Source organism: Podarcis erhardii (genome assembly GCF_964252035.2).
Source record: "Podarcis erhardii genome assembly, chromosome: 12".
Classification (NCBI taxonomy): domain Eukaryota; kingdom Metazoa; phylum Chordata; class Lepidosauria; order Squamata; family Lacertidae; genus Podarcis; species Podarcis erhardii.
The window spans coordinates 11,713,244-11,734,947 of NC_138513.1; the positions used below are offsets into that span (position 1 = coordinate 11,713,244).

The following is a 21,704-nucleotide window of genomic DNA, read 5'->3' on the forward strand; positions in this document are numbered from 1 at the left end:
AAACCAGCTGGCTTCTAACTCAGTCACTCCAACCTCTACTCCCATGGCCTTCTGCCTTTGATGGAGCATTGAAAACGGGCTTGTAACCTTTACCCCTTGGTGACTGCAGCAAGAAGAAATTATTGCTGTCTACCAATGCTGGTGTTCTGATTTTGATTTTTGATTTTTTAGCCGAAGTAAGCAAAACCTGGATATGTAGAACTGCAACACTGGTACTTAAACAATGCAGAAACCTGGAAAATCTGTGGCTTGGATTCAGATTAAGTTAATCATACCCATTCATGACAAATCCCACTAATTTAAAAGCAACTAAGTTAAGTCAGGATTCAACCGTGGGCCATGTAGCCTGCAAACAGAAATCAACATGCGCAAAGCTTTTCAAGACGCAACTGTAAGCCACATAGACCATTCCCCCTTTTAAATGTGCCAGTGCGCATTTTTACGACATGCCTCATAAGAGCATTTATTTAAGAGTGCAAGTTCAGAGGACTCAGCTATGGTATTTTAATCAGAAGTAGCATTACATGGAAGAACTTTCATATATAAGCGGTACTGCGATTTGCACATTCCAATGAACTAGTGTGAGACTGTCAATGAACTCTGCTAAACATCATCTTAGCATACCTTCAAAATGCGAGGAGGGATAGTCCTCAGAAACAATGTGGAATTTCAGAAGCTACCCAGACAGTTGGAATATCAAAAGCAATACCAGCCCACTACCCAAAACTAGACAGCGGATTCTTGTTGCGAAACAACTGTGAAAGTGACAAAAAATGATTTCAGTAGACACGGTAGCCTGGAAATGGCACTCCTAACCTTAGGAGGTCTGGGATGGAGAGGGTTAGGTAGACTAGCACATGGCTTCTCAACCCACAAGAAGCAGCCAGTTTAGTCTTCATATGTAAAGGTAAAGGTAAAGGGACCCCTGACCATTAGGTCCAGTCGTGACCGACTCTGGGGTTGCGGTGCTCATCTCACTTTATTGGCCAAGGGAGCTGGCGTCTGTCTGCAGACAGCTTCTGGGTTATGTGGCCAGCATGACCAAGCTGCTTCTGGTGAACCAGAACAGCGCACGGAAACGCCGTTTACCTTCCCGCCAGAGCGGTACCTATTTATCTACTTGCACCTTGATGTGCTTTCGAACTGCTAGGTTGGCAGGAGCTGGGACCGAGCAACAGGAGCTCACCCCGTCACGGGGATTTGAACCGCCAACCTTCTGATCGGCAAGTCCTAGGCTCTGTGGTTTAACCCACAGCGCCACCCGCGTCCCTTCTATCTTCATATTTAGCCTTGTTCTAATTCATGCAATTGGTTCATTTTGCTTGATGCCCCAAGCAGGGCATGGTGACATTACCTTGGCACATTGGCATGACTTTAGCAAAAGGGCTCCATGCATGAACTGCACCTGAAGGCAGACACATGCAACAACATACTTGGCTGTGCAGGCAAAGTTTCTCTACTGTGGCCACTGCATATAATGCAAACAAACACCTTATGCATAGATAAAATCGCTGCTTTAGATTCCAAGTCAGCACACTGATCATGGTGCTAAAAATACCGTGTGCCATTATTTACTTACACACAGAATCCATTTGACCACTATATCTGCCTACAACTCCATGGCTAACATAGCATTCAAAGTATCCACTGGTTTAGGATAATTCGTTGGTTCCCGACTGGGTTCTTAAGTGGGATTATTTCTTCTGCATGGCAGTTTTTAAAAATGTGAAATTATGGGCAGCTATTCAACGTAGAAAGAAATTTGGGAGGGGTGTGTGTCATATATCCGAGTTTCCTTATGAGCAACTTTTGATGGCATTTTAGGCGGCACTCAGAAACAGTCCCAGAAGCATGTCTGACTCACCAGCCACTATATGCACCTAACTTAAAACTATTCACTCTTTGTGTTGTACCTGCGAAAATCCAGAAGGGACCTTGTGGAAGCGGGCACTTTCTGGTCATGCCAGGTAAGGAAATGGAACTGTGTCACGGTTCGAGTCTCATTGGTTTGTAGGTTTTTCAAGTAGAAGCTTCTCACAAGGAAATCTTCACACCAGATGTGCTCTGAGACCAGATTTACCTGCCATTGCACGAAAAATATAAAAGTGAATTAAATATGGAATACAGCAGATAATCATACACATGGCATGATCTATTGGGAATATCTGACATTTCAAAATATCCTCTTTTGGACAGAAAACATGTGCCTTGTTGGAGTGGGCTTATTTAGGAATTCTTATTTTGCTTATTACTTGAAATTTACTTCCTTTTAAGTCAAATACATACCGTATTTTTGACAATCTGCTCCAATGGGAAAAGTTGTATGAACTTAAAATGCCACTTTTCCAAACAAAAATGGCCCACGTAAAATAGCCTATACTATTAAACTAGCAATAAACACAATAAAAAAACCCTTATTATCGTAAACAACACAATAAAAAAATGCTGCAAAACGTGGGTGCTACCCACCAGAGAAGCAAGGAGGGGGAGCTTTTTACAAGAGCCCCATGACATCTCATGAAACTCTCACAGGATCCCATGGGGCTCTTGTGAGATCTCTCTGGAGCCTAGAAGTTGTCATTGTGTGACCCACTGACCCAGGTAAGCGAGGCTTCAGTGGGGGTTTGGGGACACAGAACGACAACTTTTCTGTTTTGCCTCACACACTGAAATGGACTACACTGCCCCTGCTGTTTAGTCACAGAGAAGTAAAATTGCTCGAGTTATTTGATGAACAGCCTGTTAGTCTTACTAACTTAAAGTGTTTTGTATCTCAAGCCTAAACATTTGTGCTGGATGGACCTAGCATTGTCAGTGGTAAGGGATATGCTTTTCACTGAGGCTCTGGATTCAGCCCTAGACACCTTGAAGCTTTGAACACAATACTGAACTACATGGACCAGTGGTCAGGCACAGCATAGCAGTTTTAAATACAGTGGTACCTTGATTTGCATACATCTTGGTTTGCAAACATTTTGGATAACAAACAAGTCAAAAGTGTGTGTCCCAGTTTGCAAACTTTTTTTGGATTACAACCTATTTTGGGGGGATTACAAAAATAAAATAAAAATGGAGGCCCCATTGGTGAAAGCATGCCTTGGGTTACAACCTGTTTTGGTTTACAAACAGGACTCTGGAATGGATTATGGTTGTAAACCAAGGTACCACTGTATTCCCAATGCAGAATCAGGCCCCTGTGATACCAGAACAGGATTGCTATGCATGGCAATTGGTTCATTCCATTTACAATTAGGATTTGATTTTGATTTAAGCCTATTAATTCTGCTTAAATCCAAAAACTCTTATCTTAAGTTGTTTTAATACGATCACCAGTAATTTAACCTTAGGCTTATATATATCTTAGCAAATATATATCTTTGCTTCTTTATCCTGCTTTAACGTTAAGCAGAATCAGAGCTGATCCTGCACCAAAGAAAGTTCTGAAAGTGAGAGAAACACATGTTGTAGGAGATGCAGATGGCCCTTCACACCTAGAAGCAGACACAGATAATGCCTAGAGAAACAGATTCACTATCCATACTTAAGCATGGTTGGTTCAATCAGTTTCTGTTCTGCATCACTTTTGCATGTATTCATGCCCCATTTCTGCACATATGCATTTTAAAAACAAACCATGAATGCAAATTACTCATTTATAGCCTTTATTTTTACACTATGCACATTTTTTCATTTTATCCTAAAATACAGAATTTAAAATGTATTTTGAGTTGTTTGTTCGTTTTTTAAGCCAAGAACTGCATTGCAAAATTTGGAGTAGGGCGAAATGCAAAGGATAATGACATTAGAATCCACATCTCAACGTACAGGAGGTGCTGTTCGAGTTAAGTTTGCATTCAAAAATAGGAAATTCCTTAAACATCTCTATCGAATGTGACTACTGCTTGTTGACCATCAGAGACGCACAAAAAGAGATCTGCCCTACCAGTCCCCATTGAATTCCTCCTCTCCCCCCGCCACTTGTGTATAATAAACTCTTATCTGTTTTAATAGAAACAAGAGTTGCAGAAGACCTGCCTGCAACAAAGTAGTGGTCAGGATGGAAACTTTAAAAGGTACCTATTTCGGTCCAGAGGGAAGCCCCACTGATGTATAAATGTATCTGGTTTTCAGCAGCTCATTATTGGTCAATTTGTTGTACTATACACATTTTTGCAAAGCAAAAATTTAATCCTTAATACGTTTTTGTGTGTTGTTCTCAAGTGAATAGAATGAGAAAGATGGTGGAAGTCTACCTCCTATGCACTATCTGTTAGGAATTATGGTTGACATAGGTTTCGCTCAGGACTTGGCACCCTATATTATTTAGTAAGCTTTTATAGTGGAGTCACAATGCCTGGTCTTATAGCAAGATAGACCGGATTGTTGCAGCCGCCTCAGTGCATTCTGCTATTTGGGGTGTCGCAGCTATGTACATCTACAGTTCTGAACTGAAAAAATGCTAAACAAAAATTAGCTTAATTATCAAAATCATAGGTAGACCTTTTGATAGGGTGTGGGGCCTACAGCTGCTGTTAAATATTTATAGGCACAATATTTTCTTATAATGTATACATTTTAATTCCCCCCTTATTTGTATTTTAAATGTGTGTGCATCTGTGTGTGTGTGTGTGTGTGAGAGAGAGAGAGAGAGAGAGAGAGAGAGCACATTCTAATTTTCAAACCTCTTTGGTTATGTATATATTTAGAATCTGCACAGAATTGCTTTCCTGCTAACCGTTCTATCAAGATATGCATAGAATTTTCAATGAAGCTGAAATGATTCAAGAACCACAAGATTGCATTTTATGGTAGACCTCAGCTCAGTTTGCAGGTCAAATCCCATTAAGCAATATTTTCCTCTGTATGAAATCAATCCACACACTTACTGTCAGGTTTACAAGCAGATATTTTGTTTAAGTACCTCGTAGATATGGTAGAGGTTTGACCCTTCGTCTGGCCAATAGTGGTAGCACTGTTTGACTCCGTTTTCAGCAAGGGGTGTCAGCATGACAATAACGACACAGCCGTTTTCCCAGACCATCTGCACACAAAGAAAGACACCGTGGCCACACTGTGACTGCCTAATTACTGCATGACATGTATAATTACGGCACTCAGACACACAATCGAAATTTATTCCATTCACAGGAAATGTATTTCATTTTCATTAGACACTTTTTCTCTGCAGCTGCTTCCAAATCTCTGAATAAACTAGCGTCATATTTTGCATGTTCACATGAAATATTAAAGAATCTCCAAAGAATTCCTCCAAATACTTCTAAAATAAATTCTATGCCTTTCTTTACAATTGTCTCCAGTTCTTTTTCACTTTCACACTCGCAATTTACAGAGGAAACAATAGTGCTTTTCGTAGAAAGTCTGCTGCATCATATTTGGTTGCAGAACGCAAACCCAATATGGATGTGTGTAATTAACAAAACAGCAGCAAAATCTGTCATGCTAGGTCAAAGAGAGATGCTGCTTCTTTTAGATGCCTGTCATGTTAAAAGATAATCAGTTGAGCTGTCATATTAATGCTAGAAAAACAGCAGACAGAAAAACAAAAAACAGTTGCCTTCTGGAGTTGTATTGGTGTAATACTTATTCTCCCCCTCCCATCCCAAATGAATCATCCTACAATAAGTCAATGGGTCTACTCAGTAGCAAAAATCGACACTACAGGTTTCAGATTTGACTCATAAAATTTTCAAGAAATACATGTAAAATAAAATATAATGCAACCTACCCTCTGGGCTATATTTTCCCAAAATATACAGATATCACCATGAACATATGATAACAAGGAAACTTCAACAGTGGGACTGTTTAATAATGTAGTGTCGCCCCAGAGCGAGCAAACAAGAATCTAAGGCACTCTCAATTAAAGGTCCGCTAGATGTTATTCATAGAAGCAACAAAACAAGCTAGGGTAGTATATCTGTGATGGAAAAACAGCCTGTTGTTGAACAAAAACCCTCCTGAATTAATATGGAGCTGCATAATCAAGAAAAGTCTTCATTATTCTGGTGTACATTGATGCTATATTTGCATGCAATTTTCATTGTCTTTTTATTAGCATACAAAATTATCTCATGAAAAGGAAATTGGACTTACTGCAAAGGGTTACGTTTATTTCGCAGAAATATTTATAAGCAACTGCATTGAAATGTAAATGGAGTAAACAAGAAAAGGGGGCATTCGGATAAGAAGCACAGGGATGTTACATTCAATTAAAAGCTTCCTTCTTTGTGGCACAGGGATTTATTTTTACCTTAATTTCATTTGCTTTATTTACACAACAATGACTCTTTTTAAAAGGAAAAAAGCCTTTGTACAAATTTTGGATAGCATTAAGACAAAGACAAAGGTATATTGTAATGCTAGGGACTACTTTTACACACTTTTATTGTAAAACCTCTCTGTCTCTCTGGAAAGAGTAAAACTTTCTATGCTGACCCTGTATTCCCAAAGTGATTTCCTGGTTCCACTGAAATCAGAGAGTATAAATAATCTTGCTGCAAATTCTTAACAATGCAAAAATAGTATGTTGGATCTAAAGCAACGAATAACGACTAAGGGTCATTTTTCTATTTCCTTAAGAGGTTTTTTTATTAATTTCAGCAAAACCTTGAATTGAAAGATGCTGCCAGTTACATTAGTTCATATACTCCACTCCACAGAATTCTACAGTCTCTCTCTCTCTCTTATTTTAACTGTATCTGTACTATAGAAAAAATGAAACCCCACCACAAATTGGCCAGGCTAGCTTGTGCTTCTATCATATAACGATTTAATGTGCCTTTAGAAGGTATAGAAGCTCAATGAAGCCATTACGAAAATGAGGAGAAACACGGTTTTTATGAGTGCAATAAAAACACAATGATCTAGGTCATAAACTAATCATCCAGCAGTTGCTTGTGCCACCCAAGTGTAACATTATGAAAGCCCACTCATTTAGAGAGAGGGAGAGGAATCCTTACAGTTTGGCATCCCTTTCCATGGGCTTAAAAAAAGAAAGAAAGACATAGGGAGAACAGCATTTCATTACAGAGGAACTTCCTCAAATCTCTGAAAATTTCCTTAAGCATAAATCCAAATGAAAGTTAATTTCAACAAACAATTTCAAAGTTACTCTAGGGTACTATATTTCTTTCCAAGTCATGTTATGAGGTGCATGACACTCAACGCTATCAACGCCACAACTGAATTCCAACAATGGAATTCTAGGATATTGCAGTCATATTTAACACTTTGATGTCTATACCGTTTCCCCATTAACCCCACCTCCCCAACATTTTCTCCTATCCTTTTCCCTAAGCTAATATTTTATTAGCAATAATAATTGATGTTGGGGAAAAATACAACTTAGTCTTCTAATAATATTTAGGTATTTATTTTATTTATACAGTTTATATACCATTCTAGCATGTTGCTCTTTGAGAAGTTCCCATTGTACATAGAAACACTATCATCACTTTGACGCCTGCTTCCTGAATCAAATGCTTCACAGTAAGGCCAGCCTGTGGTGCCCTCATTCTTCTGTAAGAATATATGTTCAAAGGACCAAGTGGAACATTTGTAATGGCTGACCAGGTAGACTAACTGCTACAAATTAACTGAAGATGGATGTCTAATATAATGTGCTATTAAACATCTGCATTAAACATTCTTTGTATTCGTCTCCCATTCCCATCTCCTACCCCAAACGTAGAAGAACCTCCCTCAACTCTCTTTTAAAATGAATCCAATCCAGGCACACAGCAGTCTGTCACCTAACTGTACCTCTTCTGGGCTCACTTGTTCAAAATCTTGCTGTATACATGGAAAGCCAACAGATGTCACTGGATTCCACCTGTGGGCTGCAGTTTTGAATAGGCTTGTGCTTGCATGCAGGTTGCACCATGACAAACATTCAATCTTTATCTAGCTTCATACCCACAACCTGGACCCAGCACTTCTTTATGACCAAAGGAGACCTGGACCCTGACAATGGGCAGATGCCTAGTTTGGATCATTCTGGGAAACAACCACTGAATTCCATGGGGAAGGTGGTGGAAGCCCAAGGGATTGAGGAAACCCCCATCCCTACTGCTAAAAGTGCTCTTGCTCATGCCCTCAGACAGAGGCTTCCCCCAACATGTTCTGCAGCTACGCAGATCCTGCCTTCACAATGACATGCGTCTGAGAGGCAGCAGGAGACTTGATAATACCCCCTGAAGTCCATACCAAGCACAATATGCAAACTTTGTCATTAGAACAGAGCTCGCAAGGAGGCGGGACTTAGGAGACTTCAATCTGAAGGGCTATTTCACTCCTCAGTAGCCTCCAGAAAGGCTTTCCTGAAGCACCCTAGCTTTGCTTACTAGTCACCTCTGTTGCCACCTGGTTGACTTCATTGGTTTTACGCTGGTGCCTAAATAACTGCAAAGCTGATCCTGGGCAAAGTCTCTGGAGCAGGAAGTTCTACAGGTGGAACACTATAGCTGCACCCAATTGAAGACCTCAGCGGATGATCTAGGAGGGTTGAAATCAAGGAGGGGTTCCTTTAGATTCCTATGCAGTCCTAAGTAACTTGGAACCCAGGTAAGGACTTGAATCTTGAATTGGTCTTGTAAACCAGCAGCCTATGAAGCACTTTCAAAACTAGCAAGACAGGTTCCCACAAAGGTGCCCCAGTTCAAAATTAAAAAAATCTCAGGGAACATTGAAAATAGTAAGATATGGGACATGTTCAGCTCATGGCTGTTGCTTTCCATGGGACTGAAAAGCAACATCAGGATTAGCCCTTAAAAAGCAAGTTTACTCACAACTACCCTTCCTAACTCAGGCCAACCAGATATCCTAATTTCAATTTTATGGATTTTGGCTATTAAAGTATTGCAGAGAAACAAGGAGAAGAGCACTGGTTTGACTGTGAAAATCAGGGTTCAACATGCACTAACCTAATGCAACACTAAGTAAAACCCCACTGATAGAAAGGTACAGGTTATATTTTGATTCCCCCATAAACTTCCCTTCTTGTCCAACCCATTCACACAATTACAAGGCTGATCTACTCCCGAGTAGGGTTGTTCTGCTCTTACTGTGGGCTTCAAGAAAGCCTTGAATTCATAATCAGAACAGGGGCCCATGGGAAAATGGGTTCCATCAACCTGCATAAGTGCTACCTGGATACCATGGGCTTTCAAATGATACCTCTTTGGTGTGGAGCAACTTGGGTTTTTTTGGTGTTAAGTATTCCTTATTTTGCAATCAGAATCCACCCCACTCCCCCACCCCGAATGAATTCAAGGTTTTCTACCTTGGCAGAATCTGAAAAGCACAGCAAAACAAAAAGCAAATCTGCTGCCCATTCTCTTCAGTTAAGGTGGTGCCAGAAAAATCCATTTGCAATGGAGGGGTGTGTGTGTGGGTGCAATCCAGAGCTTGCTAGCTTGCTTGGTATGCAAAGTGCAAGGAAAAGGGTAACTTTTTTCTGCTTCCACACTTCCAGCTACACACTGAAGACTGGGACCTAAGTAAGACTATTATGGGGTGGGGGAGGTGAACTATTGCTTTGTTTTTGACACAGGCTGCTGATTTGTGTTTGGCCCACCTTAAATCTTTTTAAACATTGCAAGTGTATTAGAATTCTGAAATTCCAAAAAGCAGCAGTTTTGAGTATCTTAAGTCTTAAAGGAGCAACTGTTTGGTTCATGAAACAGTGGACAGAATTTGGGATTCTGCCCTTGTGTGAACCTCCCCCTAGTCTGAAACACACACACACATATAAGAACTTGCAAATATTCTGGGTGGTATTCAACTAACTTTTACTCAGAGTAGACCCACTAAAATTAATGGACCTAAATGAGGCATATTCACTAATTTCAATGGATTTGATTTACTCTGAGTAAAACTTAGGTGAATACGACCCTCTATCTTTTCTTTCTTTCTTTCTTTCTTTCTTTCTTTCTTTCTTTCTTTCTTTCTTTCTTTCTTTCTTTCTTTCTTTCTTAAGCCCCCAACTCAGTTAAGGATTTAATGGGAAAAAGTTTATATAACATGAAATGCTAAACTTTAAAAAGCACCTATTTGGGTCCGGAGGGAAGTCCTACTGATGTATAAAAGTATCTGGTTTTCAGCAGCTCTATGCTTGCATTACAAAGTACTTGAAAAATTAGAAAATTGCATTAGTGGCAAGCAAACGACATTTTCCAGCCCTGTGCACATGTTGTTAGATAGGAATAAAGCCACATCTGGATCTTAGCACACTTCCCTAAACCTCCTGCTAGGAATTGAGTGACTGCTACTTTTCCTTGGGGTTTCCATGTTCTCTTCTCAGCAGATCCTAGGTAGGAACCATTTTTCATCTCTGTTCTCCCTTCTCCCACCCCAAATTTGACAACCCAATTGTCACCTCAAATTCTGTGGATATCCATGCTATTCCCACAGCCCAGGCTTGCTTCAACTTGGCATGCTAAGATTCCACATACAGACTCATTCAGCACAGCAAAAATTGCTCCATGGTCCTTCAGGAGAACCTTTCGGCCTTTTTGTGATGTGATGGGTAGGGGCATGTTTCACTCCAACCCGCTGACCCTGCTTGCACGTCTGCGGAGTGTACATTGAACCGAATCCATTCGTCCACAAACAAAATCACCACCATAGCTATACCCAACCCAGTGCAGGTTTTTAATATTACATGTATGATATTACAACCCTGTATTTTCCTGCAGCTCGCAATACTGTTATGATTAAGATGCAGTTAGAAATGTATATGCAATTGTGAAAGGACGGCTGCAGCATGAACCAGCAGAGCATCTGATTGGTATGCAGAACTTCCCAAGTTTGATCCCGGACATTTCCATTAGGACTGGGAATGTTCCATTTGAAACTCTAGAGAGCCAGGGCCAGTCAGGGTAATATTAGCCTAGATGCACCAATGGTCTGGCTCAGGGTAAAGCACCTCCCTATTGTTCCTAAAAGCAGTTCAACAAAGGCTTTTTACCTGCCAGAAGTCTGTGACTGTAGAAGGCAGGGCGCCCTGAGCAGCTATATAAGCAGGGTTTCTAGGATCATGGTCCATCTGAAAAAAGGAAAAAGCAATTAGACGCAGTGCTCAATATGAACAGAGAGGGAGAGAAAATTGCCACAAAACAGCGAAAATAGCAATTTTGCAGTGCATTAGTGAACTGATCAACTAGGAGAGCACTTCTCTTGAAAGGAGGGAAAAGTGTGTTATTTCCTTTCCTCCGAATAAGAGTTCCTTTCTCCAACAGAACAGGATGTGTCGTCTAATACTAAGATGTCACAAGATCAGCGATATATGTTCTAAATATGTAACGTGAAATCATTTAAGGAGCATTCGCTGACAAAAAAAAAAGCATTTACTCGGGGTTTTCAGTCTCATAGCAACCTACAAGCCACTTCAAAACATTTCTCAATGCAGGGCATTATGGATGCTGGGCACATTTAAGCATCTCTTCCATTTCTGTCATAGCACTCAAGGGCATCTAGAAACAAGCCAAAACTGAAGAACAAACTCAATCCTGGCCTTTTCTGGTCAGTTTGTTTGTTTAAAAATGCAGGCTTCTAACCCTCAATAAAAGTTCTGTTTAAAGACCTTAATTATTACATCTATTTCAAAGAGTGACTGAGTAGGGAAAAAAGAGATCCTCAGAAACAAAGCTACGGAGAGTAAATAGGATTAGGTAGTTACAATGAGTGTTTTCAAACAGATGGGTGGGTTTTCTAGTCTTAAATCTTTGGCCCCATTCTCCTGATAAGGACAAGATTGGCTGATGGGAATTTAAACACAAGAAAAACAACAAAAACCCCATTGATTGTAATCCTTAGAAAGAATTAAAACACACACACTCACACTCATGAACAAGGCTGACATTATGCTTGCAGTTGCAGGAGCACAAATCTCAATTATTTCAACAAGTACTAAATTGTACTGAGCAGTGGAATCCACCCTCACCCCCCCAAAAAAAAGTTTTATCAAAATTTTAAGCAATAGCAGATAGCAGCACCCTGTAACACTCAATATATTAACATTTATAAACACAAGTCAGCCGTTCTAAGGCGAAAACACTTGGTAGGTTGGAGATTCGTGTTTGCATTTTCCAACTTGCTTGGTTTTACTTTTAATGGGGTTGTAGTTGTGTGAGTTTGCTGGCTGCGCTTTTAACACACACACACACACACACACATTTTCCAATTTAAAAGACCCCTGTACTCCTGTTTGTACCCCAGGGAAAAATTATAGGTGCTTGTATTTGTGTTTTCCCTGTGTGACACATAGCAGCATGGGGTATTGTTTGGGGAAATGGCCTGGAATGAAATTCTGGAGCTATTTCCCCAGTGCTGCATTTCCATTTTTGTTTTTAAAAATCTGGTGATACAATCACAGATCTCCTAACTCAGGCCTGGATTATTCATTACTTTCAGAAGCTCTCTTTTACTTGTGGAGTCGTTCGGCCTACATGATCGGTATTATGTTCAGCCAGGAGTTTTTGGACCTTGGCTGCAACCAATTCCATAGCATCAACACCACATTTCATATTTTGTGGTCCACTGGATTCAACACATAGTACATTGACCAGGACCAAAAAGCTATTTTAGGCACATCCAACGGTTTGGGGGTGTGCAGTGCAGTTTCTAAATTATTTTGTTTGAACATCAGTTTCCCATGTGGTATCACAAACTGCTTCTTAAAAACCCATAATTTCACCTCTTCGTATGCCTCTAGGCAATTTGAAGCAGATTGGTTAAGATTTTTCCTGATTCTTAAACAATAGCAACAGCAGATTCCATAATTTCAAATGCAGCACACAATATCCATTAGGGTGCATTACTGCTCAAAAGAACCACAGGCCAAAATATACATTGGGAGCATCGAACTAGCTGTGCAGTTCCAGGTCTCCCCTAGCCACTGCTCATTTGAGTGGGTGGCTTCCATGATTGAAAGAAATGGCAAAAAAACCAGATACCTGAGGCACCTCACAATAATAAAATTTAACACGTTTTTATTTTTATTTTTTTAAACCCCAGTATAATTTGTAACACATGCTTGCTGCTTCTAGTAGATAATGATTCAGTTTTATTTTGTTTAACAACTTTAGCATATCCAAAGGAGAAGGTCACATTCATTTATTTACATGACCACATCTGGAAGTGCTGTGCTTCTTTCATAACCCAGCTTTCCCTTTTCCCCTCCTGAAACACATAACAAGGCAAAAATTGGAGCACAGGTAAAGGGAACACTGGCCTTGAGGAAGGAGATGCGGTGGCCTAACCAGCCTAGAATCACTGGACATCATTTGCAATGGAAGAAGCCTGCAGTGTGTCGCCTAAGGCGCAGTCTACACTGCGGTAGTTGGAAGGTAGTTTGGCACCTGCTGGTAATTTGAAGTAGGGTTTCTCTCAAGTGCTTGCCAAATAGCAAGAGCAAAACAACTTCCCCCATCTAAATCAGATTGCCTCAACGAAGGACACTAAACAGGCGCAAACTTTTATGTGTGAGCTTGCTTCAGTTCAGAAAAAATATCACTGGGTCAGAATATCCTGAGACACCCCACAATTTTGCCCCAAGTCTTTAGCAGATAGAAGTCTATATGGGCTGGTAGATCTTGGGGTTCTCATGGGTAAAATGGCAGGCCTGAAGTGTGCCCGTTCTTGGTCCAGCAGATGCTGTTGGGTCTCTGGCTCCCTTGGCCAATGGTCAGGAATGCCACTAAGCCGCACTCCAGCATCATCTCAAGGGCCACAGGTTAACCACCCCTGGTACAGACAAGCAGCCCATCACCACAAAACCTCATTACTAAAACCATTTCTGCACTGGATTACTTCAGACTGTGGGCAGCACTTTGCAAGTGTGAAAACGCTTTTGTGCGTGTGTTGGGGGAGAACGGACCCTTACACATGGAAAACTAGAATGATGAGGTTAAGGACAGACTACAACTGGGGTGGCCAACATGGTGCGCTCCAGATCTCGCTGGACTCCAACTCTCATCATCCCTGACCACTGGCCATGCTGGCTGAGACTGATGGGAGCTGTAGTCCCAACAACCTCTTGAGGGCATCACATTAGCTGCCCCTGGACTGTAGGCTGGTAGAAATCTTTGCCCTTGTAGGCAAGACATTGGATTACATGGCATTTGTTTGTTTCTACTTTTCCATTCCTTATGCTGACATTTCAAATGGTGCGAACTTTGTGAATGAAAGGGGGGAAAGTGAAGCTGTGTGTATTCATTCACAATGTAAAGAGAATAGGCAAGCTGAATCAGTGATGAGGTGAGTGCCACTGTCACGGAATAAATACTTCTAAAGCCTCCACTATTTGATAAATCAGGAAAGGGCCACTCTTGGCCTTACAGTATAAATCAGCTGTTGTCAGAAAGCTGCAGTTTGAGCATTACAGACATCATAATGAGGAAAGACCGGTCAAACGTATCATCAAGTTAACAATAACACAGACATTTGCAATTATTATATTCTGGTGCGCAGAAAGCAGCTATGGAGAAGACACATGCAGGTTAGGATTACTAGTTTGCATGAAAAAATAGCTGGGTCACTTTCAAATTTGCATGTATTATATCACTTCAATGAATGTAAATGTTTAAATTGCCTGTTGTCTACTACTGATGCGGAGCAAAACAAAGAGGAGAAAGGTTATCAGTCTCACTAAAAACTGGCATTGCCTAGTGTGCGTATGTTCTCAGAGGATATCCAAGATGGCAAAAAAAGCTTTCTTCTCTGCTAATAAATGAATTTACAGACCCCTGCCAAGATTAAACTAATTGAAAATAATAATGCATGCCTTTATTAACTTGCGTGTTTTAAAATTCCCAATGCTAAATATATTTGGGAGGATTTGGATATTAACTCACAATTTTCACTCTGTTCAGCTGAAATGCAAAGATCTAAATAGATGCACAGCCTATTAAACTACTTTGGATCTCATGATAATAACATGCACAATGGCAGCAAAAGTGCTGCTGTATTCTTAGGTATGTGTGGAAAACTGTCCAGTTTTGTTCCACTTGGTACTGAGGTTTTTAAATTTATTATGGTTGCAAACACAAAGACCCCTGGATACAGGCTGCCATTAGGACACTTAACAAAACCACACCAGCATGGAACTTAAACTTGCATCAGGATGCTGGCAATCTAGTTTGCTAGGTCTGGCATGGGCAGGTCTGGCCCAAGACACCTGAGGTAAACCATAAAATGGAGGAAAGAAGGGGGAGTGAAGATCTACATTGGAAATAAGGACAGGGAATAAAGTCAACCTTGCCCAATGTTTGAAGGCAGGCACATATCCCAGCAGACCCCCGAAAGCAGCTCCCGCCATTTCCTCTCTAGGTGTGGGAGGAGACTATCAGTGCCTATTATTCACTAAGAGGCCACTTGTAGAGATAGTCGCCTCACCTTGCCTCACGGGTGGGCTGGCTGGGGTTATGGGCAAGCAAGAGTTAACAGGATCAGATCTAGGTGATACCAGGGTAGGCAAGCAGGCGAGAAGCAAGTTCTGAGAAAGGTTTCAGGTTGCTCAGGAAGATGGTTCACAAATGGTACAGGGAAGTTCACCTCTGGTCCTCCTCCTGCTGCTGCACTGACAAACCATGAGCTGAAAACCTAAGAGCAAACCTTGGTTACAGCTCACGGTTTGCCACAAGCCCAGCTTCAGATGACATGCTAAGCCAAACCATGGCTTAGCTCGCAGCAGAATCACAGGAGAAGTAAAGCGGCCACAATCTCCTCTCCGGGAACTGGTGTGTTTATGCTAAGCTTGCCTTAAAGTTATGCATGGGGAGTGTGAGGGGAGAGACTCCATCAGGCAAGGCCTCCTTCCACCTGCCTTGCTCCACCCTTTAGTCTCTGCTTCTCAATTTGTATTGTATTATTTTATGTACTGTGGCTTGCCTTTGTTTTATTGATTATAGTTTAGAAATTCTTTATTGTAACTGTTGAGTGGATTTCTGTTTAACTATTATATGTTATTATTATTTTATACTATTCTAATAATTGTTGATGTTACTTTTTTGATGTAGGTTGCTTATTTTAAAGTTTTGTTTTATTATCACATTTTTTAGCGCATTAGATTGTTATAAGATGTACATTTTTTGTTTCTTCAGCTTGTAAACCGCCTTGAGTATTGTAAGATAGAAAGATGGTATACAAATTAAAAATGATGATGATGCGTGACTAGAGTAGGTTCCAAGTCAATAAAGGTTAGTCAAGACCTCTTGCTGCTGCTGCTGCTTCTTTCTTCTTCTTCTTCTTCTTCTTCTTCTTCTTCTTCTTCTTCTTCTTCTTCCTCTTCCTCCTCCTCCCCCTCCTTTTGCTGAGTCAGTGTAGTAAGAAGTTGCTGCCCCACTTACAAACCATTAGGAGTGGGGAAAGTACAGTGGTACCTCGGGTTAAGAACTTAATTCATTCTGGAGGTCCGTTCTTAACTTGAAACTGTTCTTAACCTGAGGTACCACTTTAGCTAATGGGGCCTCCCGCCGCCACAGCACGATTTCTGTTCCCATCCTGAAGCAAAGTTCTTAACCCAAGGTAGTATTTCTGGGTTAGTGGAGTATGTAACCTGAAGCGTCTGTAACCCGAGATACCACTGTACTGAGTTGGGGCTGGGGAGATTCAGGTTCAAAACCAACTCGTCCATAAAAGCGACTTGAGGGAAATCCTATGTGTGTTGCCCTGGAGAAAAGGGCAGGATAAAAACATGAAAGGGTAAACTTGACAGGCAGTGAATGCCCTGGGTAGTCAGTCCCATTTGTCTCAGCCATGCCTCATTCTACGCTGGTGGGGCATGGACGAAGTGCTGAGATAAGAGTCAAAAAGCAGCAGTACCATCAGACCAAAGACCAGAGTCAAGTCCTGGCAGTGGAGCAAAGGCACAAGCTGGAACATTATCCTGATGCCAGAATAAACCTTTCAGCCAAATCCTTTGAACCACTGAAGGTCATTCGGGATCTCAGCACCACTGAGATCAATTTGCTCAAATTCACGTTAACTAATATAACCCAGCTGGAAACATCAACCAATAAAAGCTTAGCACAAAATGTTTAGGCTGCTTAAGAGTAAAGTTTCTGAACAATCCCTGAGGGCATCTAGATATTCTGAGCGCAGAAACAATGGAGAAGTGTTGTTAAATGAAATCTGTATGTTGTGCCAAAACGTCTAGAACATCAAAGCACAGCTTCTTCCTCTACACTAAGAAATTATCACTACAGATAGATAAATCGGAAACGGTCACAAAGTTCATTTTAGAGAATAAGACAGCAAATAATTGGCTCATTAAGACAAATATCAACGTTTTTTGATCTGCAAGGGTTTAGGAAGTTTAGACTATATTAAAAAAAAAAAAAACAACTTACACAGATATAGTTGGTAGAGTCTATTTTTTTAAAAAAACTGTATAATTACACATGTTCTGCTTCTCACAAAATTATCATTTTTCACAGCTGCTTCACCAAGCCAGGAAGAGAGCTAGTCTACCACATATCCAGAGTTTCCATGATAATACATGTGACTAAGGATCACTTGAACCAAAGCAAAATTAACAGCTCTGATTCTGGTATCATACGAGGAAGAAGGAATAATCGAAAGACGCCCAAAAGAACCATCTGCCTCGTTCCAACTTATCAGAAGAGAACTCCTGCAGGGGATCAGATCAAACCACCTCTAAACCTAAGATGTTTTAATTCCAAGTCATCTAAGCGCTCTCCCTGCCTGTCCCCAAATTAAAATTGATTGACAATTCCTAAACTGGAGAACACCACACTGAATACAAATACATTGCTATAATCAATTCTATCTGAATTTTTAAAATATGTATGTCAATTCTTTTTGCATATTTATGCTGCCCCCAAGTAAATGCTAAAAATGCAAATGTGTAAAAGATTCAAATTTTTTTATATTTAGAGACAGTGTTATTTTATCCTTCTGTTTTAACAAACTTAATGCATATGCTTCTGCACTAAAAAAATCTAGATATGAATAAAAACAATGCTCGCTTACCAAGGGAATAATAAGAAAAGATTTGATATTATGCCATTATTTATTGTGATAAAATCTTATTCAAACAATGTATCTGTTCTGTGTGACTCCACTTAAAATGAACTAGCTTCATGCCAATTTAGATCTATATTTTCCCAGTTATTGTGCCGACACGACATACAATTCAGAATTCTTTTATTTAGTTCTTTGGCTTTGGGTAATGTAATATTTGTGGCTAAGAACCAGCTAAGTTCATTTCTGCATGTGTGTTGGCTGTTCAATTTATCCTGACTTCCTGCATACTTATTTTAAATGCATGGTTAAACTTAATGTGCATAAAACCAACACACAAAACCAAAAGCTCTATGAAATTAATTTTCTTTAAAACTACAGGCAAGCTTGGAGGCAGTTTTGTTTCCAATATATTTAAAACCACCACACACACGACTTTCAGCAGGTATAATACTAGTGAATCACCTCTTTCCTCTGTTAAAAATAAAAATGACACAGGAGATGATAAAATTATGACTAATATATTAATAGTATATTAGAACATATAATTATTATGACTGGCACATGCCTTTCTTTCTTTCTTTCTTTCTTTCTTTCTTTCTTTCTTTTAAAAAACCCCACCTTTTAAAAAATCCCTCTTTAAAAAATGAAAAAGATAATGGAATGAAATAAATATGGTTTTGAATGTCATTACAAATTTCAGAATCTATTCTCACTGATAAAAAATTTGTATGCTGTGTTTGAGCAAACTGTCATGTTAATCACATTCCTCAGTCTGGTGGCTTCAGTAATAAGCAAGCTGAAAGGTAGGTGCTATTTTGTTTTTGTTAATATAGTTGATGGGCTCCCCCCTTTCCAACACCCTAAGAGGGGAAAACAGAATTCCCATTTACTTTTCATGACCTCTGATTTAAAAACAAAGATTGCACATTATTTACTACTGGATGATTTCCCTGGAATTTAATGAGGACAAAGTACAAATATGACAGATGTAATTATCATAGTTTTATTCTGCACAGTCAGGGTCTCCTTATGCTGTAATTGCAAGCTTTTCATTCAACCGCTGGCAGCAGAGTTATTACCTCGGTATTTTATGTTATTTCAGAGAACAGGAAAGAGGACTTCCAGCTCAGTTTTATTCCAAGGAATCTCTAAGCATCCTCGCATTGGAATAGTAATTAAAAACAACAACGATCAGCAAGATATTTCATCGGATCTCTTTGCAGATTTCTCTCCTTGTTGCTTTTTGAGCGCATTAAGTGTAAAAAAAACACACACACAAAAAACCGTGGGTTTTCACAACGTATTGGGAGGGATGGGAAAGTGGGGGCAGGGAGGGGGGCTGCTAAGCAGTTTCGAGAAAGAAACATGTGGGCAGGTGGCCAATGCATTGTCTGGTGCAAAGAAGGGCTCCCCCAGCATGTATTGCTTTACTCATTTAGACTCAAGCCAAGGTTGAGTGAGCCCCAGCTGGAGGCTGGACCACTGACCCCCGAGCTGGAAACACACAACTATACGCACACCCCTGGAAGCCTCCCTTTCCAAGGCCTGAATGTAATTGCTTTATATTACACTCCTGCTTCATCAAGCCCCTCACATGCCGAAGGGAGGCGAGTGGAAATAAAAAAAACTTTCTAGTCCAATTCATAGTTTATAGCTCTAGCGTTATTAATTTTCCGTTTGGAATACAGGGCAATTCTCACCTCACATCCAAAGGCTTCGTGGCACAGATGCATCAAATATGCCATTTTATTGGCAGGGTAATTGCTGGCAGCTATTAAATTTTGAACCACTTCATTTATTTATTTTGAATTTAAAAAGATTATTTGTAGTTGGTGAAGAAGATCAAACCACTGTTATTTCAGGTCTCCACACATCTGCTACGTTTCATTAGCCTTTCCTATCCGTTCTTGGCTAGACTAGGGTTAGGTTCTCAAAACAAACAAGAGATGTTTTTAGCCCATCAGTATGAAAGTTAACAGGAGCAAGTTCTCCGCTGAGGACTTGAAGCTTACTACTAATGTTGCACTTACAAAATAACATTACCTTCAATATCATGAAAATAGTTAACACATTTTAAATATGGAACCAGTAAAATTACCAGGCAATCACGGCATTAAAAAGCTATTTGTTCCTGTCAATAAAGACACATCAAGCAAGAATGAAGCAGAATTTTAAAATATTCTGATGTTACCCTATAGCATACTTTGCTCTTGGAAACTACCAAGGACTGTGAGACAGCTTGTGTGACACACAGTGAAGCCACATTGAAACATCTATTTTGGCCAAACACAGTTTGATTTGTGTGAAGCTGTAATGACTGGAAGAATTTGGACTGAGATGTGAGAAATGGAACTAGATTTCAGTTACCCTTTGTGAACTCTGAAAGGAAAACAAAACAAAACAAAGTTCTGATTCTGCTTCAGTTCACTTCCTGCAATGTCACAAATTTTGCCGGTCTAAATTATCAGGGCACACAATTTTGCCGTACAATAAATACAAAATGGCTACTTGGCTTTAAGGTGATCCCAATGTCTTTCCTCAAGATAGATGCTGTTTCAGAGGGCATACGCTGTACCTTACCAACAATATTTTGTCAATGGGGAAAAGCAATTCTTCCCACAACTATGGGTATGATAATGAACAGTAAGAACAATCACTATGTCCCAAGATATAAGGAGTTTTACTGAAACCTATTGCAGGGAGCTGGGCAAGTATTTACTCTCCCACCCAGAAACTCCCCATTTATCTAAACTCTCACACTGTAGCATTCTTAGCCAAATGATTAATACAACTGTTGAGAGAACACCCATTGTATATAGCTGCTATCAGAAGCAGGCAAACTGCTGGTCAGAAACTCACAGGAAGGGAAATATTGAAGGGATGTCACCATGTGGACTCAATAAATTGCTATTATAACTTGCATCACAATCAACCTTTTCCTTCCATTTTAGTTTCAAAAAGGCAAAGTAGTATTTTTGTTTGTTTTATACTTACAATAGGACTTGCGTTGATGTAGTCCGAGTTGTCGTGACTGTTTTCAGCTTTCAAACATATCCTGCAATGATCATCTGATTTTTTTAAATAAAAAAAGTTAAATCAGTATTCATTCATATTTATGTTAAGAGATCTTTCAAAGAGCATTTCTGAACAGACCACTACTATTCAGCCTATTTTTTTTTTGCATACTTGCTTCTAAATATAGACATTTCCAAAAGACTATAAAAATTCTTCTTGAAATGGAACTTGCTATGCTGAGGAATAATTGCTATTAAGCAGGTGCCTTCGCTGTATTGTTTTCAGCGCCTGCTAAAAAAATAATTTTTTTTTAATTTACACAAGTTTTTTTGAAAAAAGAACTACTGATTTTATTTATAGCTTGATACATTTTAACGCAACATGTTTTTAATGTTTGATTTTATCAGTATTTTCAAATGACTATTTTATATCATTTTATGTAAACAGCTTAGCATTTATTATTATTATTATTATGAAGCATTGTATAAACCTCGCCACATAGATAAATCAGTAAAATGGTTTGGTGTCTAACAAGTTCACTTAAAAACACACAGACTGTGCTTCAGGTTCAGTAGCCCCTAGCAAGGACATTAGTGATGCCAAACCTTTCCGTGTTCCTTCTCTGTATGAACACAACAGTGCTTAAAGACTGTTGCCAATAATAACAGGTTTATATTAAAGGG

At 39.8% G+C, this 21,704-nt stretch overlaps 1 protein-coding gene across 1 annotated transcript in view; it reads right to left on the minus strand.

Annotated features, from left to right (window-relative positions):
• Positions 1–21,704, minus strand: part of PTPRN2 (protein tyrosine phosphatase receptor type N2) — a gene marked incomplete at its 5' end in the record, with an annotated part of 436,031 nt that overhangs the window by 31,858 nt on the left and 382,469 nt on the right. Inside the window, 4 exons of the mRNA XM_081881778.1 lie at positions 1,914–2,080; positions 4,922–5,041; positions 10,988–11,065; positions 21,001–21,074. Coding sequence (XP_081737904.1) covers positions 1,914–2,080; positions 4,922–5,041; positions 10,988–11,065; positions 21,001–21,074 — 439 coding nt within the window. The remainder of the gene's footprint in view (positions 1–1,913; positions 2,081–4,921; positions 5,042–10,987; positions 11,066–21,000; positions 21,075–21,704) is intronic.